We start from the raw sequence: 25,262 nt of genomic DNA on the forward strand, positions 1-25,262 counted from the left end.
GTGCGAGAGGGCACAGAGAGCTCACAGCAGCCCTGGGAGAGGCTCCCCGAAGAGCTGCCAGCCGTGCGGACGTCCGAAGCAGGGACCGGGTTAATGCTGAGGAGGGGGCTTAAAGGCATATTGCTGCGGGGAAAATCCATATTGCCTTTAAAAGAGAACTTAATAGAGGAGGGGGCTATGGAGTCTGGGGTCTCTGCAGCTGCGCTGCGAAGTGAACGGCGAAGAGGGCCAGAACGAATCGGGTGTGTCATAACCATTAAATTGTTCCTTGTGCTTCCGCCCTGCACAGTTCTCCACACTCATTCCCTAATTACATTAATGTCATATGTTTGATTTTCTATTTTTTAATCACAAAAAAGTTTTTTTTTTTCTAAATGTAAAAGATACGACCTCCACTTCCCTCTGCTTCCACACATCCCGGTACACGTACACACACACACACACACACACACACACACCCCTTCCTGGGCCCCCTCCCCTCCACTGTCATCATCTACATATTAATTGGGGGAGAGGTCTCTTTTTTTCCTATGTGTGTGGGGGGGGAAGTACTGAGAAGAGCCTCTTCAGACTCTAGATAGTTTGGAGGGAGAGACGGAGAGTAAGTGAGTGTGTGTGAGAGAGAGCGGGAGAGGGAGGGAAAGAAAAAGACCCCTTTTACTGTGCGAGATCTTAAGGGGGTTTGGAGATCTGGTCAGCTTTCAAGAACATCTGAATCCTCTTAGAGCTCCCTGGCCCAGCTGTGAGTGTGTGTATGTGAGAGGGAGAGAGAAAGAGAGGTTCCTGGTGCCCCTCCAAGCGCATTAAGGACACTCGGGCCTTTTAATTTTAGGAATGAATGCTGATACTTGTGTTTCTTATTGTGATCCGGCTGCCATGGATTCCTACTACAACGCAGCCTCCCAGGGCACAGAAGGCTCCTCGCCTTTTAGGGCATTTCAAGCAAGTGACAAGTTCAGCCCTACTTTCCTGGCCAGCAAAGGACAAGGCTTTGGTGACAGCAGCGCTAAGTGCCGGAGCCGCTACAGCCAGCAGGAATGTCAGTCGCTGGACGGCAGCGTGCAGGCGCCCAGCTCCGCCGGGGCTCCAGCCTCCTTTAGCAAATACCCACCGCAGCAGCAGCAGCACCTCTACATGCAGCGAGGCCCCTGCAAAACCCCCCCGGAGAGCAACCTCAAGCTGCAGGAGAGCAGCGGCCACAACGGCGCCCTGCAGGTCCCCTGTTACGGTGAGTGCCCGGCGTGCGGCTCGGGCCGCCCGCGGCGCGGGGCTCGGCGCAGAGCCGCGGGCGCGGACACCCGCGCGGCAGCGGGCCGCGGCCGCCGGACCGCGCTCGGCGCGGGGCTGCCTGCGCGCACGCAGCGTCCCCGGCCGCGGCCGCGCACCGCCACCGCCGGCCGCGCTCCGGGGGTCTCTGCCCCCCCACCCCTTGCCCCGCTTCGCGGTGATTTCGTTGTAATTTCTATCCGGAGCCGATGCGCTCCCGAAAAGTGTTAGCCCATTTTTTACAATTCAGGAAAATCTGTAGTGAGGAGCGAAAGAAACAGAAAGAGAAAGAAAGAGCCGATCGCTGGTTTGCGCAAAATATCCTCTAAGGGGACCGTCTTTTTAAAGGAGAATTCCTGGGAATTTTCACCGAAATCATCACTTTCCGTTGTAATGGTCTCTCCCACTTTCCTGTCTCTCACTTTTCCTCCCCCTTAATTGCCACTCCCCTAATTGATTTCTGCCTGGCAGTTGAGCCGTTGCAGATAACCCGCACGCATCCTCTCCTCGAGTCATTAGCGGCAATTAAGACATTTCCTTTTGCTGGCGCTTCGCAGGATAGCGTTTAACGGAGCCTCTTCTCATTTCGTTTCCGAGCATGTGTTTGAAAGGCGAACTTCTTTGGGAAGTTTCCGTCACTCTAGGCCATTAGGGGGGAGGGGGATCTATTTTTCTGGAGAAAGGAAAGTGGAAATAAAATCTCTTCCTTTCACCGTCGGTGATTTCTGCGCACGGAAGCGGGGCTGGCTCTAGCCTGAACTCCGCGCCCGCCTCTAGCGTGGGGGGCGATTCCCGGCATGTGCCCCGGCCACCGCGGCCCGGGCAGGACACGACCGGGACCGGGGTAGCCGGCTGCGCCCTCCAGGCGGGCGGGACACGGCGGGGGACCGGAGAGGCCCAGCTCGGGCAGGTCCGCCCGGCGTCCCCCCTCCCGCAGCCCGGTCTCTCGCCGTCATTCTGGGCATTTACCCGCTATTTTATTGCTCTCTTTTATTCCCCACTTTCTCCCGTTTCTAGACTTAAGCGAGGCAGAGGAAGCTGCCCTCGCGGCGCGGACCCCGGCGTGCTCGGGCCTCGCTGCGGCGCCGGGCCCCCTCCCGCTGTGCCCGGCCGGGGAGTCCGCGCCCCCGCCCCATCGCCGGGCCGGTGCCTGCGCCCCCGCAGGTGCCTCCAGCCCCCGGGAACGGTGACTGACTCCTTCTCCCGGCACCCGAGCCCGGTTCCCCGGCGGCGGCGAACAGCTTCCCTCCCGTCCCCCGTCCCCCGCCCGCACCCGGCGGGCACAGCTCCCCACCGGCGGGATCTTCCGGCCGGGCCGCGGGGACGGGGGCTGCGGAGTGACACGGACGGGTCCGGTTGGACGCTTGTTTTTTTCGCGCGTTGTGGACTGGATTTAGGGTGAGTTTTTTTCCTTTCCTCCTCCCTCTGTCTTTTTCCCCGTGATTGTTCCTGCTAGGTGGAAAACTACACGCCGTGGGCGCACAAGCCGGGGGGAGCCCGCGCGGAGGCCCGCTCCGCACTCGCGGAGGCCCGGGGATCCGCCGGGGCAGGGGCGCAGTGCGGCCTGGCAGCCCCGCGGGACGGCGCGGCCCCGGCCGGGGCTCGCCGTGCCCGGCCCCGCTCCCCGCTCCCGCCGGCGGCGGCTCCTGCCCGGTGCCGTCCCGGGACCCCGCGATTCTCGGCCTCCCAGTCCTGCCGCCCCGTCTCTGCTAACCGGCTCTCTTGTTTTTGTAGGTCGAAAAGCCCAGAGCACCGGCTTAGCCTGTGATGACACATTACAACCCCGGGTAGGGCCGCGCGAAATTATCGCCCGCCCTAACCCCGCTGGGGTCCCCCCGGTTTATTTGCAAGCGGGCTTGACTTCAGCTGGGAGTCCCGCGTCGGGAGTGGATGGCCCGGCCTGGCCCAGACCCCGAGCACGCTGCGAGGCCTGTGTGATGTGGCTAGGGGTGCTGGGGCTGTAATAAGAGACATACGGATGAGTGAATAATTAATAGCAATAATAATAATAATAAGGGCTAATGATTAAAGAGAGAGCTTCACTAATAGTAGCCAGATTCTGGTTTAGGATAGCGACTGCGGCGAAGGCAGCTGTGTGGACGCCTCCGCCTTCTTCCAGACGGCTGGGGCGTCGGGCTAAACCCGGCTAAATGCACCGGGCCGGGCTGAGAGCGAGGGAGGCGAGAGCCATCCTTCGCCTCCGCGGCGGGCACCAGCCCGGGGGCCGCGGGGCCCCCGACTTTCGCTGCCGGGGCGGCAGCGGGGCTGCGCCCGAGCCAAGGCGCTCACGGGCCCCTTGTTCTCGCTGTCGGGGCCACTCAGCAGCCCCGGCCCCCGGCGGGGCTCCGCGGCCGGAGGTGGGAGACAGCGTACGCGGGCGCCCGTCTGCTTTACTCCAAGTCCCTCTATTTAACGCAGAAAACCAAATCAAAAACCATGAAAACCCGAGGCCTCAAAAAAAAAAAAAAAAAAAAAAAAAAAAGGAAAAAAAAAAAGGAAGAAAAAAAGAAAAGAAAGAAAAAGAAAAGCCTTTCCTGCCCGGCTGTGCTTCAGCGGCCTGCTCCTCTCCCTGCACCCAGGGCCGTGCACCCTTTGCTGCGGACCAAATGCCTGTGCAGGTCCCCGTCCCTGCCCGGGTCCCTCCCGCCCCGGCGGCCTCCTTGCACTTTTCCCTTCCTCTCCTCTCCCGTCCCCCAGCTCCGCGAAAGGAGCTGGTGCCCCGCGGCCCGGCCACCTCCGCCGCCAACAGCCCCTCGAGCTCGGCCCTTGGCCGGCCGCGTTTCGCCCTCTCTCATCCTGAGCGGGTCGGGCAGCGTGTGGCGAGGCCTGAGCTGAACGGAGGCTGCCGGGCATGCCATAAGCCAGCAGGCGGGAGCTCTTTTTATTTCATTTTATTATATATATATATATAATTAAAATATTAAACAAGTCGTTTCGAGTTATAAAAAGCCCATGCCTGCTATCTATTGCTCCCGGCTTCTATTTCTAGATCTAAGCTCTTCCATTGCATTGTACAGATAAATATAGGCCAGGGAGGGCTGCGGTTGTAAATATAAGAAGGAAACGATGGGGGATCACTGAAGTGCTTCCAGACCGGTTGCTGGCGGGACCGGCGGCCGATGGCACCGGGAGCCCGGCCGTCCCCGCTCCCCTCGGAGGCGGCCGGCCGGCAGCCTCCCCTCCGCCGGGGCTCCCCGGCGCCCCCTCCACTCGGCCCCCGCTCCTTCTCTGCGGTAAAACTGTGGCTGGCGGATTATCCCGCAAACTAGAACCCTCAATTAAAGTAGAAATCTTAAACAAACCCCCTCAGAACAGGTTGTATATCTTCACTTAGGAGGGGGGAAACCTTCGAGTGATTTATGTGCTGAAGTAATCTGACTTTCTATTTCTTCTGAGTGTAGCTGAAGTTATATTTCTTAAAGCATATGTAGGTGTATACATATGTACACACAAAACATATACATATACTGTTGTCTAAAAATAAAGGAGGAAAAATTCATTTGAGAAGTGAACGCGAATGTGGTGGGGATGTTTGCTCAAGGGGGACAGGAGAAAGGAAACGGGCTTTTTCTTGCAAAGGAAATTCTTTAAGTGCCGGCTTATACAAATAATGACCATTTCTTTTATTTAGTGAGCAGATATAAAGTGCAGTCTACAGTGCGTTATTAGTAAGAGTGCAGAAAGCAAGCACTGTAAGAATTAGAGGATCGTTGCGAGTTTTTTTTTTTTTTTTTTTTTTTTTTTTTCTTTACGCTGACACTTTTAATGCATTTCTCCTCCTTCCCCTAATGAAACTTAAACTGCAGGCACGGCCGGAGCGAGCCGCTGGGGTCGCCCGCTCGCTCCCCGCTGCGGCGCGCAGGGACCCCGCGGGCTCCCGCGGGCTTTGCAAGCAGCGGGGGCGCGGGGAGCCCACGGCGGGGGCTGCGCCCGGGAGGGGACCCGCCGCTCTTCGCACTCTCTTTGCTAGGACTTCTCCGCGTGGGGCGGTGTGGGGTGGGGAAAGGGCTGTCGGGGGGCGACCTGGGGCCGGCGGCGGAGGGGAAACGCTGCCCGGGAGCTGCGGGGAGCAGCGTGGGAGTGTAAAGTGCGCGGGAGGGAGGCAGGGCTCGGCATGCGTGGGGACGCGGGGGCAGGAGAAGGGAAAGCGAGCCCCCCACGGCCAGGAGGGAGAAGGAAAGGGCGAGAAGATCCACCAGGGAAGGAAAAGAGAGACGGAGGGGAGCGGGAAGGGCTGAGAGAAGGGCAGCCATGCAGGGCGAGCGCCGCCGGCTCCTTGGAGAAACTGCCTCTTCCCAAGTTTTATAACGCTGACTTCCTTGCGATCCTCTGCCAGGACCGGCTGCGGGCTCCCCAGGGTGCTGCTGACGCTGCTTTGGCAATTGCCTTCTCTTTTTTACAATAGGGCCACCAGATCTGCCATTCAAGGGCTCCGGCACCCTCCCAGGGAGGGGAGGGAGCTCTCGCCAGGAGTTTGGCTAAGCCTCTGTTTGCACAGACACTTGGAGGTGCGGGATCTCCTCCACAGAAACCTGTGGGATTTCCTCAGGGAGCTAAGCGGAGCAGAGCAGGACGCGAAGGTAGGGCGCACGCTTGTTACCGTGTCTTCACAGGAAAATTTATTTGTGGCTCTTTCCAAAGATGTTTTTCGCTTCTCTTGACTTGGACGGTAGATTTGGCTGGAGACTTTTATAGGATTCCTGACCTGAGCTGTTTATAACACTCATGTGTCAAAGGACCAGGAGACTCCCTCCCCCTGTATGTGCGCCGGTCCCTCCTCGCAGGAAGATTTCTTTTCACACTAGAACTGTTTATTTTCAGTTTGTCCGCTGCTGATTGGGATTAACTCCGCTTTAGCCCTTAATTTCTGCAGCGCACGCTGTAGTCCCAGCAGGACGTTACCAGCAACAAGAAGGAGGTAGAACGAGAGAATAAAAAAGATCTTAAACTCTTACTAGTCGTAATTGTTTTGAAAGGAACACAGTGCGAACCGAACGAGAAATATACTGATGGGGAGAGAGATTTGGAGATGCTTACTGAGTGCGTCTTTTCCTAAGGGTTTGATGTAGGAGTGCTATTAACAATATATACTGATGCCAGATAGCGCAAATGAGCTGTGTGTGTGTTATCTGGAGCTGCAGGCTGTTTATTTTGTGCTCCCTTTTGAGTGCACATTCAGTGTGGTTGCATGACTAACTGGCTGGAGTGATTCACTGGCTGCTTTATGGGTGACTGCTCAAAACAAGTTGTGAATCAAAAGAGATTTCTTTGGCTGTGGTTTCTAACCTCCCAAGTTAAATGCACTCAGGGTTTAAGGGGAGCTAATGTGCAGACTTCAGTCCCTCAGATCTTGAAGATTTATTCCCTTTCCAAGTCCTGCATTCAAAGCCATGATGAGTTTCCCTTGTAAGAGGGAGGTGGTGTCTGGGAGGCTCATAGCCAAGGTCTGCTGCTAAAGGACATCTCCAGGCACATCTCAGTCCGTTTAGTCGCCCCGCTTTCCGACTCTTTAACCAGTTTTCCCTCGGAGTCTTTAAAGCCGGTTTATTGCCCTGTTCATGGTATTTGGGTAGCCGTGGCAATTCTCAGCTCAGTGTGATGTATCCTGTGGTAGTTTCCTTCCCTTTTTTGCTGTTGGAAAAACTGAGACTCAGAGACTGAAAGCAGCTTGTGCAAGGTCAAGCTGTTACTCAAGCTGTGCTCCTCCAAGGGCCGCAGCTCTTTCGGGACATTATCAGCAGGCTGGAGGCAGGAGGCAGAGGAGGAGAGTGCTTCGCAGAGGCAGGGAACTTACTGTGGAGAACATTCTCTGTTTCATTTTGGAGGGGGTTAAACTTAGGTTTCCTTATTCAGCTCAAGAAGCTGTAGCAATTGCTGTGTCCTGTGTACCCAGGTATCCTAGCATATAAAATTGGCTTAATCTGCCAAGACACATTAATGGTCTCAGTTTTGGAAAGCAGCTCATTTGCCTAGAAACTCATACTGGCCAAACTGAGAGATCAGTTGGTTACTGCTTTTGAGAAAATGCTGAGAAATCCCTACCCTCAGAGTCATACTTTTCTGAATTATCCTTCCCACACATTTGGAGGAAAATCCCATCCCTATTGTCCATCAGTTTGGAAAGCAAAGATCCAATATGTTCATATAGACACATTTTTAAAAGGAAAAGAAATAAAAGGAAAAGCCTGAGCAGTTACACAGCTAACAGGAATCCTGTGATCTGAGAATCATTTGCTCAGAGGTCCATCGGAATATTTCATATTAATAATGTGTTACAGTAATTTGCAACGGTTACTTGTCTCTCAGCTGCCCCAGCTTGTAAGCAGAGCTACGTAAGTAAATTTACATATATTAAATAAATGATGCTCTGTTTAAGTTCAGATGAATCAGTGTTTTTAGGCATACTGGTCATTCTGCCTGGCCATGTTTGCCTTTATATTCACAGTCTACCATATTTGGGCTATCACATAAGCAGGCAGGATGTGAAAGAGCAGTTCTAATCACCATGATATTTCTAGGGCCATTTTTCCATCCCAAAAGATTTTCTGTGAGGAATAGGGGAGGAAGATGGAGAGAGGAGGGAACAGAGATGAAAGATAGGAGACAGGGAAGAAGAAGAGGAGAAACCTGGAAGAGTGATGAGCAGTAGCAGGCTGACTACTATTAATGAAGGTGGTCTGCAGCTGATTTTACGGATGGTCTAAGTTTGAATTCACAAGCATTAGACTCCTCATGTCTTTCTCCATTGGGAATTGCTGTGATTCAACATTTAGCAGCTCCTGTCTTCAGGTCCCAGCAGGATTTAGCCATGATAGGTTGATATGTCATGAATGATCATCCATTCTTGTCTGTACCGGTCAATGACTATTGCATTGCCTAACTCAGCAGTTAAATGCTTATTTAAGTCTGAAAAACCATATTGAAGATGCAGTTTAAGGTTTACTCTGTTGCAATTAATTTGTCTGCTGGAAGCAGATGGTTGAATAAGTATTATTTCAAAGTATTTTCTCTATTAGCAAGGACTCTGTACATTAGTTGTGGCAAGTGAATTTTTAGGATGTGACAGAGCTTGAAAGGCAAGCTGTTAGATGCTCAGTGACAGATAGATGCACTGTACACTGAGGCCAGGTGAAAAAAAATCTATGTGGTTTATAAAGAGAGTGACTTCCTTGATTCAGTAAAAATCTGAAAAGTGAGGAAGCAGCCATGGGAATTCAAGAGACAGAACATTTGGAGCTGCTGTGCTGAGCACAGGCCACTGGCAATGCTGTCCAGTCCCAGTGCTATTTAGGTGCAACAGTTTAACTGGAAACTCAATGCAAATCCTTCACACGCTTCTAGTAGAAATAGTGTACGTGTGCCTGTGTGGCAGGAAACATAACCAAAAACAGTGCAAAATCAAAGTCAACGTAGTCACAGCCTGTCAGAGAAGCACTATCAGTGGGAAATGAGGAACCTGAGGAAAAGAAAGAATGAATATTTGGGCCAGATTTCTGCCTGGGAGAAATAAAAGGAGCTTATCATATTGACTACAGAAATGGCTTTTTTTAGGGAGACAGTCTTTCGTATGCAAACACCAGCACATAAAAGAAATACTGCAGAACTCATTGGTTCCTCCCTGTAGTGGAAATATTACCTCCTCAGGATTTCAGATATTGAGTAGGTGCCTCAGCCGGGAGAGTTAACCCTGGTATTGGGCTAGGATTCAGTTTCCAAAGAGGGAAACAGTGAGCTGTATATTCTTTTGATGCAAGAGGTATTAGATAACAAAGGTGCTTACAGAAATCTAAGCTAATAAGAAACAATAAAAAGTGAAAGGAATTCACACAAGAATAAAATCAAAACAAAACAAAGTTGTGAACTTTGCGGAGAGAGTTAGGACAATATTGGGAATTTTCCCAGAGTGGTCAAAAACAAGCTGAAAATGAGTCTTTACTGGGACAGTGTCCAGAGAGATCTGAAGGCCCAGCTGCAAACCCCCAAGTCTGTGACGTGCTTGGGGACGTGCATGCCACAGGCCAGAAAAATTTTCACAAAACAGGGGAAACAGGAAAGTGTTGTTCAGGCTGAAACCTAATAGGAAGCCTGAGCTGCAGCAAGGAATTCTAAAAGAATAGAAAATCGTCTTGAAAAGGAAACCAGAGGATCGCTGGGGTGCCAGCCTGCTGGGCATGCAGTTGGTCTAGCGCTGTCCAGTCTGTCATGCAGGGCTTGAGACACCCACAGGACTGGCCGTTTTCAGCAAGTGTGCTCCGTAACACAGGGGGGCTCACAGCACCAGGTTTTCCAGCTCCCGCAATACCACCAGGGGAAGGAGCGGGTGGGAGGCCAATGCTTGTGCCCTGCCGCTGCGCGGCTGGGGGGAAGGATGGGTCGGAGGGAGCCTGGCTCTGCAGCGCTGCTGCATGGACCAGAGCCCGAGGCTGAACGCAGAGCAGGGGTGCGCTCTGTTGCCTGTGCCCCAGCCTCTCACCGCAGGGCTGGAAGCCCGTCTGGCCCCACCGCGGTTCCCTCCCAGCCTCCACGCCTGAGCTGCCCCCCTGGGCTAGTGCATGCCCAGGCCTCCTCCTGGGGTGCAGTCAGCAGCACGGCTGTGGCAAGGACCCATACCTGAGAGCTGAGCAGCCCGGTGTTGTAGACACAGCATGATTTATCAAGATTTGGTCTAAACCGTCATAAGCAGATTGGAGCCAGATATCAGTCTGAGCTAGCCAGGACAGAGCTAAATGCTAGGAGGCAAGGGAAAGAAGAGACCCACCTAAACTGGCAGACGACCTGAAGACATTTTGTGTTCCTCACATCTCCAGATGCCAGTGAGGATTTCCAAGATAAATAGCCGATGGACCAATTGCTAGACGCTTAGGCAGATTGTGGAGTAAAAGGAGGCCAGAAACACTCCACGAAATTGTGGGATTTATGGCAGAGCTTAAATATTGCATTTCAGCCCTTTAGCAGGAGTAGAAAAAGCTGCTACTGGAAGAGGGAATCTGGTTGCTTTAAGTCTCATAAGATCAGCTCCTATGGTAGAGAGCAGAGAATTTTCATCCAGTTCATACCACTTCAAGCTGTTAGTAAAAGGGACTTATGCAGGATAGGAAAGCAGTGGGGGATTGGCTGCAACATCAAACATGACTGCAGCAGCTCAGTTAAGTGCTGCTCTGGTGGGGAGGGGAAACACCCACAAAAGGGGTTGTTATAAATATATGGCTAGTCAGGACAGAGCCTCATAAAAATCTACTGAAAGCCCCAAAGTGAATTCAGGGAATAGGAGGATGTGAAGCTGCGCATGCCAAGCTTGGAGATACTGTTTTTAAGTTAGAGTTGAGGCTGTAGCCGTGCCTTGTGGGTGCCCAGGGCCGGATATTAAGTTGGTGTTTAAAGCACTCCCCCTCTTCCCTGTAACCTTCAACTAATTTGCTTTTGGGAAGGTTACTTTTATGACTGGTTGTACTGAAAATTCTCTATTCCTTGGCCTTGATGGCAAAAAAATGGAGTTTTTGGTTAAACAATCTACGTGTCTCCACTTGGCAACGCTCCACTTTAGAGAGAGGCCCATGGGGGAAGGCTAACTGCTATAGCCAGAGCTAGGTTATTGCGTGTGTAATTTATAGTCATTGCAGATGCTCAGCCATACACTGCAGTTGCTAACTGAAACTAGATGGAGAGAGAAGAGGTTGGGGAAATCCACAGTGGAGCCACCTCATGGATGCGAAGGAAGGCAGAGACTGGAGAAAGTGCTCTTTCTGGGGAGAAAAGCACGCAGGAGACTGGACCTCCAGGATCTGGGAAAGAGCTCAGCGTAGCCAAGGCAGGAGATGAGCCAATGCTAGGCATGCAGCTCAGGGCAATTGGTACCTGGCAGATAAGCACCAGGGCCTATCAAGCAGCAGTGGTTTCCTTTGGAGATACGGCACAAGTGAAACAAAGAGGTCTGGGCAATCCCTTTGCAGTGCCTACCTCCAGAAATATGTATCTTTGAGCTTTAAGCCAACTCTTGGACCTCATCAATTTTCCTGGTTAGAAAAAAAGGTAAGTAATAGGTTTACTGGGAATATGGGAAATTACGTTAATCAAAGAATGCTTGCCCCTTACCATTAATTGATGATATCTGGGATGTGCTATACTAAGTTCATTTTGGTTTCCACAGTGGATCAGTAGATATGTGGAAGTAAAAATGGCTTTCATGTTAGAACAAGTCCATAGCAATCTGTAGCACTGGTCTCCCATTGCTTGTGTAAGGTGGCCCATGCTTGAGATTAGTATTGAGGTATTGTAGGGCTGGCCACTCAGCCCCTCTGTTATATCTGAGGATATCCTGGCATACTGTAAACCCTTTAAATAGGAACTGATACATTTTTATAAACAGGCTGTCATAAACTTGAGGCTGCCAATCTGAAACTGAACCCAAAGCACGATGAACCGTTTAAGAGGTGTAATGCTTACCCCGTGCAAATGCTCAGCCAAGGGCATTTGGGGCAGAGTTTCCACCGACATGAGGAAAGCGAGGCTGGATGGCCCAGGTCAGCACTTCCAGCCTTCACGGGTTTTGCAGGGTGCTGATCCTACTGCTGAGGGGTTATTTGTGGATTTGCCAGGACTGCAAAAGCACCTTACACTTCTTGTGAGAAGGGAAAATTACCTCAGTGGCCAGAGCAGAGCAGCTGTGCATTTTAAGAGTTGAAACAGTTTCAGTTGAACAGAGGTGGGAGTGTGTGTGGAATGGGAACAGTATTGACATGAAACCAAATTGAGCTTGAATGGATGGTGACTAAATACTGCAAAAAATGCCAGAGTGACATTAGCACACCAAGCATATAGATCCTGTAGTGATTAAATCCCTAGGTTTTTTCACCCAGCTATTCTGTCTGGAAATTTGTGATCCTGACATAGCATGCAAATGTGTAATAGCTCCCTACATTCAGCAATCCTGAGGGACAACTTGCGTTGGGACTTGAAATTTGCAGTGATCAGCAGATATCCATAGGCGTGGGCATCAGACTCACTCTGATAATGTCTTGCTCAGATACTTTCTTTTTTTGGGCAGACACTTCCCTCAGCAGGACAATAAGGAAATGCATACTAAAAGGATTGAGACTGCATCCTTTTTTTTTCTCTCTTTTCTTTCAGAGTCTGTAGAAATGAAAATATTTCTGCTTCATTCAGTGGAACAGCAGATGTGGGTTTGTAAGAGCAGAGGTCAAGGAGCTAAGCATCCCCCCAAAAGGCTCTTGGTATCAAGAGAGCATGACTGAAAACTCATTTTGCAACTGTGTCTGCTTTGGAATACAGACTCTTTTTAGAATAGCCAAGTAACGGCTTTCTGGTCATAATAGGAAGACTTGGAATTTAAAGACAAAATGTTGTATAGGAGATGGGGAAATAAAACAATGCGTGATGAGTATTCATGAGTTGCCAGAAACCCTGAAAAAGGAGGTTCAAAGAAGGTTGTTAAGATGTTAAAATCATTGGACATCTTGAAGTTGTAAAATTCTTTGTCATGCCAAGATAGAACTGGTTTTGAGGAAAATGTAGACAAGCTTTGGAAAATTCCTACAGGAAATGTGATGTATTTCTTGCATGTCTTGTATTGTAAAAGTGGATCCCCAAAGATGCGGAGAAACCCTATTGAATAGTGTCTCATGGGGACATTACTGGGATCCGTTGCTGTTGATGTTGTTGGGCCTTTGCCTGAGATGGAATCTGCCAGACAATATTTGTTGGTAGCCATGGATTTCTTTAGAAAAATGACCTGAAGCTTACCCAAAAAGGAACGAAGAGACTGTGATTGCAACCAAGGTTCTAACAGATGATTTTTTCACCATATTTGGGGGCCTAGGCATAAAGAACATGCGGCAAGGAAGAGATTTAAGGGCAAAGTATTTCAGCAGGTTTGTTAGATTCTAACAAACTAAATAGGAGCTACCCAGTGTTCTTCTGCTGGCAGAGTGGGCAAGACCTGGCTGGTGAAGGTAGGAGGGATTGAGCTGGCTGAATAACGGAGGGGTTTCATGCTGGCATAGATGCCCTGATTTTCACTGCCTGGTCTCCCAGTGCTGCTCCTAAAGGTCTTTGTATCATCCTGCCCCATGTGGGCATCTGAGATACCTTAGGGCATTTTTGATGGCACTAAAAACCTGTAGGTGGGCAACTGAATCACACTTTGGATACTTTGTGGAAGAGCAACAGAAGAACTAATCCAGTTCTTAGTCTACCCTGTTAATTTTAATGACTTACAGAGAAGTAGGAAGGAAGAGTGCAGTTTGACCCTATGTCTCCTCCTTGAACATTAGCCAAGAAGTGTAGCAAACTTCATGCAAGGAGTTCCTGAATTTGGGCTATTTGGTATGCACCAGTGTGTCATATCTGAACTTTGCAAAAATCTCGAAGTGGAAAAGCTTTGACTTTTTTTCTAGAGAAAAATAAATTTCAGTACAGCCTCAGGCAAAATGATTTAGACACATATGTGGAAACCAAGGTGATTTCACATCCCATGGAGAAAGAGAGATTAGGAGCCCAAAGCGGATAAGTCATGATGTGTAGCAGTGACTTCATACATGCATTAACACGTAAGAGTCAAGTGGGCCCTTGTCCAGGATGAATTGTGAGGGGAATTGAGTAGGCCTCAAAGACTGAGAATGCAAGTGGAGATGTTGAGTCTGATGAAAATTAGTTCCCTATTAGAGAAAAATATGTAACGACCTGGTTTAGCCCATAGATTTCATTGAAACTATAAACTTTGCTCTCAGGGAGTCATAAGGAAGCTGAGCAGCGAGAGATAGCCTACAGTGACATCTCAATGGAAGTTGTGTCCCTCTGAACCGTCTCTGTGAAAATGTCCTGACAATAGTATCTAAATAACTAAATATGTTCCCTTTGTAATCTTCCTCATTTTTTGAGGATGAAACAGGTGACGAGACTCCATCCTTTTGCACCTTGCTATCAGCAGGTTAGGAAGAGGTAGGTTCTGAGGGGATTGCTTGGTGGTGGTGAGGAAAGATACCATCTTTCAGTCAGCACCATGCCAGAAGTAGTGACACAGTGGCTGTCGACCCAACGAAATCAGCAGAAGAAGGCACCAAAAAGCTGATGGCAGCTCAAACAGCACTTCTTAGGTAGGTATGTCCTGAGCAATTGGGCAGATGGGGTGGGGGGAGAGTAAGGGGCCCGGTGGTGCAGTAATGATAGTGAGATAGCACCCCAGGTTAGCTCAACAGCTCCTGCTGTGTCCCATGCGAGGATGCTTCACAAGCAGGCCACCCCACCCCACGTGGGCAGCTCCGCTCTGCAGCCACCTGGCCCTCTTCTGGCAAAGTTTTCTCCTGGGGGCAAAACTCATTAAATAAATACATGACACATTGGCTTCCAAACCATCACCAACTGACAATAACGTGTAGAGATTCTTACTGTATTATAAATATCATGGCCCCAGGTTACTGCTGGGAGATGGAAGCACTAAGATTTTCTTTCCTGTTTAGCTCAGATCATGTTCTTTACAAAGATATACACACAAAATCTCTCTCAACTGGGACTTACTTTACAAAGGTCTTATTTACAGGGGAAGTTTATTTAGACCAGTATGCATTTTCACTAAATTGGATTGTATAGCAAGCCTGCTATTCCTCTTTATAAGCCCTGGCTTCATCTGTTGTAGGAGGTGTCTATGAGGAATAATGGTTTTATTGAAGTGATTCAGGAAGTTGAATTTTCACTTTGGAATACACAGGACATTAACTGAGAATATTCACATTGCTCCTACTTCCAGATAAGCCCTTCTGTATAGGCAGGCCCAGGTCTGGGGCTGTCTGCCCCCTTCTTTATGATGGAGAACCTCCACAGTTTCTTGAAGTACTAAAAACTTGGCTCTAAAATTCTGGCTTGTTCCAATCTACAGCCTTATAACTGTTTCACTGAAGGATTTTTGCAGTTAGGAGAATCATTATTTGCATCTGACTGTATAGCTTTTCCTGAGAGTCTCATGAACAAAATGAATTGCATCAGAAATCACATGTTCCCATGCGGGCATGTTTGTCTCTTGTGAATTCTGCAGAATTATGGCCCAAATGTTCAATGCGCTAGTAAATCTGAGAAGACATTGGTGTGGGAATCCTAGTTTGAAATGAGAAGGAAGGAAAAGGCAGCCCGCTGCAGCCCCCGACAGCTTTCCTTGCAGACATTCCTTGTGGAGCCGAAGAGCTGGGGACGGTTCAGGAAGCGAAGGCCCAGCCAATGCCTAGTGGCCTCCTCCTATTCCCTGTGGTGAATGCCAGGAGTCCTCAGACATTGGAAACTGAAGTGTTTATCCATTCTTCTTCCCAAATTTCATTCTTTCCAGACCCCTGCGGATATGCCTATTTCTAAAGAATTGAGGAAGAGGACATGGGTAAAAGTGCCTCTTGCTTACTCTCAGCTGGGAAACTGTGAAACAGTTAGTACCTTTTGGACTAGCGCTTTCAACACATATTAGTTTCAGCCTATAATTTTTGATTGTGTATTTTACTCATCCCCTCTAGGCCAAACAAACAAGCATCCTGCTTGCAGTCACTCTTTCTATGTACCATTAATGCCTTTCAGTTGCTTCCCACTCTGCTAGAGAAGGCAACATATACACCCTGAAGTGTTGGCTGGGAAGTTGGGATGGATTATTCTCCAGGCAGAGCCCTCGTGAGCGTGGGGAGTCTGCGTTAGCACAAAGTTACTCATATGTAAATCAGAAATCTGCAAAATCAAGGACTCCTCTAAGGGATTATGTTGGAGGAAAGAGGGGCAGGAGGAAAGTACTAAACTCGTGCTGTGTTTGCAGATCACCTGTGAGCAAGACGCGATTTTTCAAGGTCTGCCTGTGATCCAAGATTATTGTCATAATGATGTTTGTGAGCAATCTTTAATCAGAGTGTGTGTGTGTGTGTGTGAATTGGTCTAAGAATTATGCAGCCAAGAGGTGATCGGCACTGGTGGGTTGGGAGTAGGTACATGGTGGATATATGAGGTAAAATCTCATGGAGTCATCTCTATTCCATGATTGGATGGGCATTACTGGCAAAATTAGGTTTCTAGGGCAAATATTCCTTTTCACAAGTTCCTAAAAGTGATTTTTGTGAGTATTTATTAATGTTTATTTGACATTTGCTGTCACTCGTGTCAATATGATCCTACCCTGGAATGTTAACTGAAAACAAACACAAAAGCAAGCATGAGCACAGCTGATGTGAACACAGTTTTTAATACAAGCTGATTTTCATGGTCATGATCTTTCAAATAATCATCCACTTCTGCTGAGAATTAGTGGTGTTCCAGGAGCTTTGCTGTTTGCAAGATCCACAATTTTTGTTTTCCTTTAGGAGACGCATTACTACAGTCAGTGCTGTTTGCATCTACCGTCTGGCACTTCCCACCAAACTCCTGTCTCTCGTTGCTTCTAACTTCCTCAGAGTTAATGATTTGGGCTAAAACATCTCACAGCAGTTGTTTGCCTCTGGCTTTTTATAATATTTTTCATCTAAAGCAATTACAGCTGTTTCCAATAATGTAGCTAAAACTAATTATATTTTTGTTTTCTCCGTGTTAGAAAAATCAGACCATGTCTTTTTTCAGAATTTCTGATGCACTGTGCTTTGGAACAAGAATGTCAAACTCACAGTGAAACTGGGTTTTGGGTGGGAAATGTATTTCTTTCCTTTCCTCTGAAAAATTGTTCAAGAACAAGCCTTAAGAAGTTACAGTTCTCACTTGCTCAGTAAAGACAGCTTTGATTTTCACGCCACAGATTTCACATGTTCTCAGCACATTTCCATCCAGGTCTGAACTCACTCAAATTGCTGTGGCTTGTTACTCCAAGGGATGGACTCAGGCTTCCTCAGACCCAGGCAATGTAGGCAGCATGATGATTTAAATACAGACGCAAGAAAAAACATATCTAAGGAAGAAATAAAAGGCCGAGATAAGAAATCTGGATATGGCAGAAGCTCGGTCTAAAACAAGAAGGGAAAACTGAGGCCACGTTAAAGAGGAGATTGGGACTGGGTAACAAAGATTCGAAGGTCCTAGGAGGTTACTGGGTGGTCCAGGGCATCTGGGCAGCATTGAAGCTAAGCACCTTGAGACAGTGAGAGTCTCCCAGGGTCACCTGCACACACCTGAGTGCCTCTTGGTCTGGTGGTCCCTGTTGTTGGCATGGTCTGTTGGGCCTATGGTAGGGCGCTCACTGCAACAGAGGTAGGCCTTGCTCAGGCAGGCTGTGCAATCACTTTCGTCCCTGGTTGGGCTTGTCCTTGGTGGTCACCAGCTCTGTGGTCTTCAATCTGAGGGTGCCTGTGCAGCTCTTTCTAGCTCGCAGAGCTTTGGAGCATTCACAGCATAGCTGAGGCCACTAGGGCCTTCATCTCCAACATGTAAAACTATTAGGTAATGCCAGGTATCTCAGACTGGTTGCTCTGTTCCTGGTGGCTCCCTGCCTCAGTTTGCCATCTGCACATCATGAGCAATATCAGGGCCTCCTCTCACCAGGGTCGCTGTGACAAGAAGAACAGGCATCTTCTTGGGATGCTCAGATGCAGCTCAGGTCAATGCTATGGGGAGCCAGGGGACACTGCTGGCATAGCGTGCAGGTGCTGCACAGTGAATAAGGCTCATGCTCACACTGAAGAAAGAGGAGAAACACAAAGCTGTTGACTAGGTAGAGTTTCTCCTCCGATTAGTTTACTTTTATCAGTTCCTGCCCAAAGTTTTAGCACTGTGGCCTGGTTAGTGGTGGATCCGCAATCGCTGTGCCATGTCCTCTGGCTTTTCCCATAAAAAGGAAGAGCCCCATGGTCATGCATGTATGCCCACCATCCCTTGTCTGGGCTGTCTTGTGACAGCCTTGCTTCACACACAGACACAGCCTGCCCAAGCCCCCTAATTGGGGCCCTATCAAACACCCCCTATGGCTATGCACCCCGTGAGCACTTCTGCACACCCGGGGAGCTGGGCAGGAGAACGTGAGCCATCAGCAGGATAACTGCATTAGTTCCTATTTCTTGTGCCGCCTGCACCACATTGCTGGCACCATTAGTGCCACCATGTATTTCCAGCTCCTCAGCCCCCCACTTCACATGCCAGGAGCCAAAAGGATGCCGTGGCACTGCCGCACACCGGCCAGAGCCAGATGCCTCTGCTCGGCAGCACGGTGGCTCAGCCTAGCTGCCTGTGGCTTTTTGTCCTCCTTGCCAGCTGTACCCAAGGGAGCCACAGCAAGGGGGCCATGGGTGCAAAACAGGGCTCACTCGCGGCCAAGCATCTGTGCAGCCTTCCTGGTATATGAGCTGAAGACCTAGGAAACAAGGAGCATATTAGGGAAGAAAAAGAGTAAAGGCACAAAAGCTCCTTAGAGACTGTGCTATTGCTGCTTACTGTCTTGTGTCCTGCAGACCTGTCTGGTCCGTGAGTTAAGTGCAGCCTGGGTGCCAGGCCATGAGGGTGTAATCTCAGTCGACAGTGATGGCTGTGGTCCGTCAGCAGTGGTGGAGCCGTCCCACCCCAGGTACAGCTGCCCTGCAAGCCGTAGCTGTACAAGGTGCAAACACTGTCTCTGAGGCAGCTTTTCCCCAGAAAAATTGAGTTTCAGAGTGGCTTTTTAAAGGAATTCAGTGCTGCATGTGCTGGTGAGAGATCTGCTCCTGGCCTGATTTGGCCACCCCACAGGTGGTGGCCACACTCCCAGGGCTTTGGCAGCACAGCTGAGCCACCAGAGAACAAGCGCAGTACGAGTGGGAGGCTGTGGGAATCCAGCTTACACGAGGATGGGGAATTTGAGGGGAGATTTAAGCCAAAGAAGTGGAGAGGAAAATAAAACTCAAACTCCTGGCTCATGCAAGATTTTTTTTTTTTTTTCCTTTTCCTGGAGACAATTAAGCATGTTGCAAGCTGAAGTAGTTAGTCTTCAAGTGGAATAAAATCTCCCTTTTCAGGCCTTGGAGGGCATGGCACTCCAAATCATTTGACATGAACCATTTACCTTTGGAGCAATTCGCTGCTCCTCTTTCACAAATAAGAGCACACTTTTGTTGACTTTTTCCTTGTTCAGTGTTACCTTTTTCTGTTTGTTTCTTGATAACTGTCATTCACTCTGTATCTTGCTATTCACTACTTAAAATGAAAAGCATAAGTTGTGTCAGCTGTGAATACTATTTATTATTTATTTACCAAAGGAATTTCAGGCACATTCATCCCATTTCCTCTGAGTGCCTCATTATCAATAAACCTTTGCCTCACTGCTTCTATAAATCATTTTCATCCCTTTTCTTTGTGAACCATGTGCTTGGACTCCTGCACAAATGTCTCGTGAGAGTAATTGGCCAAGTCACGTGGTATCGTTTCTACTCCTGGATCAACTGGCAAAACTTTATTAAGAGGAGGAGATTATTGAACAGCACATATATACTTTTTGGACCAAAAAAATTTTGCTTTTAAATTTTGAAGCCAGCAGGATTTCCTTTTTTTTTTCCTTTTTTTTTTTTTTTTTTTTTTTTTTGAATACAGTGATTTACATCACTGGTTGGTATCATTCGAAAGAGGGGGAGGCTGCCCCTGACTCCCTGAGGGAACATGCACGCTCTCCTGCTGTGGAACGAAGGTTGTGGAGCTAATCCTTCATAGATAAAAGCATACTAAGCTGGTGATTAGACTCTGGGGCAGAAGAAAAACAGGGGAGAGCTTCAAAGATCCTTCCCCTCCTCCTCAGGACCCCAACAGAAAAAAATGAAAGGTGTGAGATTGTAGCAGCCACTTAGGGTGGTGATTTATTGAGCACGCTCAGGTGCTCTGCCGCCGTGATCAGAGCAGCCAGAGCCCCAGAGCAGCGCTAATGAGCCCCCCGTCTTGGTGGCCGCTGCTCACGGCGAATGCCGACGTCGCACGCGGGTCCCAGAGCAAGGCTGGGGCGGGGGAGCACCGGCTGGGGGGGGCGGGAGGGATCCGACAGAGGCCAAGAGTTTATTAAACTTCAATTTAACTGGAGGTGAAATATGTTGCTCTAACTCAGGGCAGCAGAGGTTAATGGAGTCCTTTTTGTAGATGTTTTATGACACTCTTCTGGGATACATATAAAAAGACTGGGGCATTCTGAGTAATTTAAATAAATATTTGTTTAGACTGTGTAAGGGGCAATTGGAGTTTCCAAGCACGTCAGTTGCAGACGGATTTTTCTTTATTTCCTTCTTTCTCCCTGGCTAAACGCACACGTTCTGCGGGTCACACTAAGGACGTGCTTTGCGGATAGACATTCAGCACGATACCATCCGGGGAGCAGGGCGGGTAGAGGGAGCGTGGGGCAGCTGGGCACGGGCACGGGGCGCCCTGGCCGCCGCCGCTGCCGGGGAGCTCGTTGGCGAGAGGTGACCTGAGCAGCAGAGGGAGGAGGGATCCAGGGAGACAGCCTGCCGCGGCCAAATCTGCCCTTCGCTATTTTGTCTTCATTCTTGGTTGGCAAGTTCCGATTTTGCTTATGTTGCTTTTTGCTTCAGTTTGTTTGTGCTGCCTCTTTCTATCTGCTGCTAAAACCTACCGCCTGTCTGTCTCCCAGCCCCAGTGAGTGTGAATTGGCAGCTTTGGTAGCCAGAGTCCTAATTTCTTTCTGGAGTGCTTATAAAAGCCTAGTGCTCGTAGGAACATTAGCAATTCCCAGACCTGGCTGGCCTCGAGTTTTGCAATGTGCAGTCAGAATGGAAAGAAGCTTTTTAGCTGTACTTCCAAGAACAGGCATGTTTGGTAAAAGCTGAATGTTTTTCTTCCCTCATCTGTGCCTTTCTTTACTAATCAGCTATATAAAACTGAAGAGCAGCAGAACTATTTGGTTAAAGAGCATGGGCCAAACTTTGGCCCAACACTCAGACTCAAGCTTTTCTGTGGTTCAGCAAAGTTCAGCCAACTCTGGGTGTTTTCTGTTTTTATTTCATTTTCCCATCACTCATGCTTTCCAGTTTCCAAGTGAAACCAGTAGCACCCAAATTCCCCTGAGATGTGTTGTTCTGGACAAGAAATGGGGCTGACTCAGCATCTCACCCAAACTTAGCATCCCCAACTCCTCCCTGCTGGGGTGCCTGCGGGCCTGAATCGGCAGTTGCTACAGTTAGCGTAGGAGCTGTGTTGGGAGGATTTGGGGGGCTTGTCTGACTGCCAGTCTGCAGCACATAAGCCTTTGCCTGACTTTAAGCGTAAGAGTGGTCCAGCATTGCACACATGCTGAAGTGCTCTGCTGGATGAGGGCTGTAGCATGGCCAGGCTGCAGCCAGGCGTACCCCGTTTTGATGCCTCTCTGGACAGCATCTGCAAGGCTTTTGATGCTCATCTGTCACTAATTTGAACCAGGACTCCCTAATGCTAAGGCAGCCGAGCTCTTGCCCAGCTCATGACAAATGTCTCTCACCTCCTTCCCTCTGCCCATTTGCTTTGCCTGCTAGTTTAGGTTACAGCTTCAGCCGTGTTATTAGCAGCATAAAACAAGCAACTTAAAGCCACCTCTGGGAGGCAGCTGAACTTCAGTAATGCACTCCCACCACCGCTGTGTAGCAGCTCCCCGGGTAAAGCAGACAGACAGAGGGATATAGAGAGACAGACAGACAGACCAACTGCACAGACACTGTCCAGGCAGGCACAGGCACATGCAATAGGGTGAATCACTCTCAAAGCTGGCAGCAAGGAATTAAACTGGACTGTAATCAGACATCAGAGCAAGGCTCAAATCCCCTGAGGTGGTTGTGCCTTACCAGCCTGGCACCCCAGCTGGGAAGGAGCGTGGCCCATCTCTCTGCAACCAGATGGCTGATTTATATCCACTGTCAAAAGCAAGGGCTGCCGTTGCCTTGTGGAGTTAGCGTGGCAGGCAATACGCAGTGGGACCTGCATTCAGGTTATGCGCCCCCACCTCTCCCTGGCAGAGCAGACCTGCGGCTTGCCCAGTGCGGAGCAGAGAAATGGCCCGGGAAGACAGAGGTGCTCACTGCTCCCAGGGCAAAGCTCTGGAGGAGCTGGCAGCTTGCAGGAAAGAGCCAACTTTCTGCCTTATAGTGCTCAGGCAAGAGATCCTTCCAGCTCCTTGCAGAGGCCAAAGGGGGAGGCTAAGACAAATGTGTAAATCTGCATCTGATGGGGAGGCTTGTGCTTTTCCTTCAGAGTCAGAGTTTAGCCCTGTGTCCTGCATCACCCTCGCGTACCACTGACCCCTGAAAAATTCAGTGTTTCTGCACATGCTGAACACGTGGCTGCCATCAGCCTGGCTGCCCCCGTGCACTAGCTAAGTGCAACATTTTGCTGTGGCAGATACAGATCCCAATTTTTATAAAGCCTTGGAGCAGGGAGGGCAGTTGAATCCTGGCTACCTTAAAAACTATCCTCATGTAACTCTACTAGAGATAACTTCCAGATAAGAGAAAAGTAACCTTGCTGTATCGAGATTTTCTAAAGGAAACACTACCCTAAGGGAACTGAAATGAGACAGAAAACCGGATAGGGTAGGTGCTCCCCTGGATGCTGATGGCCAGTTGGTGACACTCAGCTCTGAGAGGAACGGAACAGAGGCCTCACGTTGGTTCATGGCATTGGGGCGTGCAAAATGACAAGCTGCTGTCTGTGTAGGAAAAAATGCATCAGCAAGCAGCACGGGGATCTGTCAGTTCTGTGTTTCATGTAATCAAGATGGGATCTGTGGGCATTTTTGGACTTAACTTCCAGTAAATGGCTACAGGCAGCTGTGTAGGCACAAGTCTATGATCCCATTCAACATTTCATTCTATATTAATGATGTTCATTTTTTTATGAGCTTCCATATTTTGTCTTATTCAGTACTTGCTCAGGTGTTCACAGGTATTCAGGTGCTCAACTCCCATCTCAGTCAAGAGCAATTAGGTGTTCACACTACACCACCATGAGGAGCTGTTTCTGAGGGACCTGAGACAAGCTGAAACCCTCAGACAGACATGGTCATGGAAAGGCTACACCTGATTGCTTTGGAAGGGGCAATCTGCTTATTCAAAAGGTAGCAAATTCAGAGCCAAAAGGAAACTGAAAGTCCTTTCAAGACCCCTGCAGATCCTTGCCTGGCTCATCCACATCCATCTTCCTTGGCAGACAAGCGCTGATGGTACATCAGTGCAAAGGTGCTAGGTGGCTTTTGGTGCACTAACATAACTTTAGGCAAACAAAGTGGGACATAGCACAAAAGCCACGTGTATTTCCCAGCTGTTTGTAGTACAGTGGAAAATGAAAGTGTCATTTTAAAACGCAGCAGCTAACCCATCTTAAATATCATATTTTTGAGCAGGATTTTGCACATAATCCAGAAGGGGCAGAGTGCACTGCAAACCAGTTAGCTGGCCACCATGGCTAAGCGTGGGGTGGTGTGTGGATCTGCGAGGGTCTGGCTGCCACTCTGCCACGCAGGGGTGACTGTCACCTACGTCGACTGTCACTTAAAATGCCATCTCGTAGCCGATGCTGGCGTGCCAGAGCACAGCTCCGAGGCACTGTGTCGTCAGCTGCTGCCACTAAAGACCTTCAGGTGTGAGAGAGGAAAAATAACAGGTCACTGAGAAACTCTTGGGTTCACCTGGGACAGCCAAGATCCCCAGCTCCATCATATTTGGGTTAAACCATGGTTTCCTTTCATCTTCAGTAGTGAAGAGGCCACGACACACAACAGAGCAGTCCTGTTTTCTCCCGGTGGAGACAACAGCACTATATTTTCTCACTCTGTCTTGCTCATTCTCTTTTTCTGATACTGCATTCTGGGAGGCAGGAGGTGAGTCTCAATTACAGTTTTTATGCTTTCAAAATTTGCTAGCCAGCACTTTCTTGTTGCTCCAATGAACATGCCACATGAAGAAGAATTTGGACATAAACTGTGCCCTTTCACTCCCTTCACAGCTTCTCCTCAGAGCTTCCAGAATTGATTTATTTATATAAAAGTGAGTTATATTAGTGTCCTTTAAGTATCATGAAGGAGGAGCAAGCAATACATGTAGTATTTATACAGAGGATGCTGAGCTTTCCCCAAGTAGCCACAGGGTGTGTGAATTCAGATACTCAGGAAATAAACTAGTATGTACCCTGGAAAGCAGTTGTCTGTATAAGAAAAAAGATCAGGAAAAAAAGCAAGAAAAACACAAACTTCCACGAAGAACTAATGCACACACATGCATGACGCGCACGTGCATATGCCAACTCCCCCAATGGTTGCTGTGCTGCAGACTCCTCAGCAGCACTAGTAACCTTTATCAGCTGCCCTATTCTGAAACCCAGTGATTATTTGCAGTGATTATTTAAGCAAAACACAACCAGTTGGGCAGCAGAGAGCCCGCGAGTAGCCAGGACTAAGGCAGTTTTGACTCCCCAGGAAGCATCCAGTTTTAATCACATACTTGCAATCTGCTAGTCAGTGCCTCAAGTTAGTAGTCGGTTAAAACTATCCTGGAGCTCTCACCGAGGGTGCTCCAGTCCTGTACGGTGCGACCCCTCTTATCTAGTCCTGTGGGTTTTTTATTCCTTTTTTATTTGTGGGCCCCTAATAATTTTCTACAGGTACATACCCTTATACAGCAAAATGGCCTTGCTTTTCTTGGCAAGGTGGTGAACCTCTTAGAGGCGTTTAAAGACGCCATTGGTCACAAACTGAAAAGTGGCATCCTTAATGGATCCATTGCTCTTCTACTGACCTCCAGGCTAAACCCCTCACTGCTATCCCCAGCTGCCACGCTGGCAAAGGAGTCATCCAACTCCTGGGCAGTGTGCCCAGCTGTGAGACAGGCAAGGACAGGAGCCGTTTTATGTCCTTGTCTTTCAGGAACCTGACTGTCTCCAAGGTGATGCACCAAACTGCCTCCCATGATTTGTTTCCTCCTCTAGCCCCTTGGCTCGCATTGGTTTCTCCTGCATGGATGAAGCTAACCAAAAGCAAATATGAGGCACAGGCCACCTCCTCTTCTGACTACGTGTAGGGGATCATTTTCACGTGTGGCAAATTGAAG

The 25,262-nt window shown here is 49.2% G+C and overlaps 1 protein-coding gene across 2 annotated transcripts in view; it reads left to right on the forward strand.

The window, feature by feature from the left end:
• Nucleotides 1–834: 834 nt before the first annotated feature.
• ALX4 (ALX homeobox 4) overlaps nucleotides 835–25,262 on the forward strand; it is a 43,476-nt gene continuing 19,048 nt past the window's right edge. Inside the window, exon 1 of one of the 2 annotated variants that reach the window (XM_062577235.1) lies at nucleotides 835–1,228. In XM_062577235.1, the coding sequence (XP_062433219.1) occupies nucleotides 835–1,228 (394 nt within the window). Of the gene's footprint in view, nucleotides 1,229–5,828; nucleotides 5,847–25,262 lie in introns of those variants that run through there. The other variant, XM_062577236.1, reaches the window with a different exon arrangement.

Source organism: Rhea pennata, chromosome 5 (assembly GCF_028389875.1).
Source record: "Rhea pennata isolate bPtePen1 chromosome 5, bPtePen1.pri, whole genome shotgun sequence".
In the NCBI taxonomy this organism is placed as follows: domain Eukaryota; kingdom Metazoa; phylum Chordata; class Aves; order Rheiformes; family Rheidae; genus Rhea; species Rhea pennata.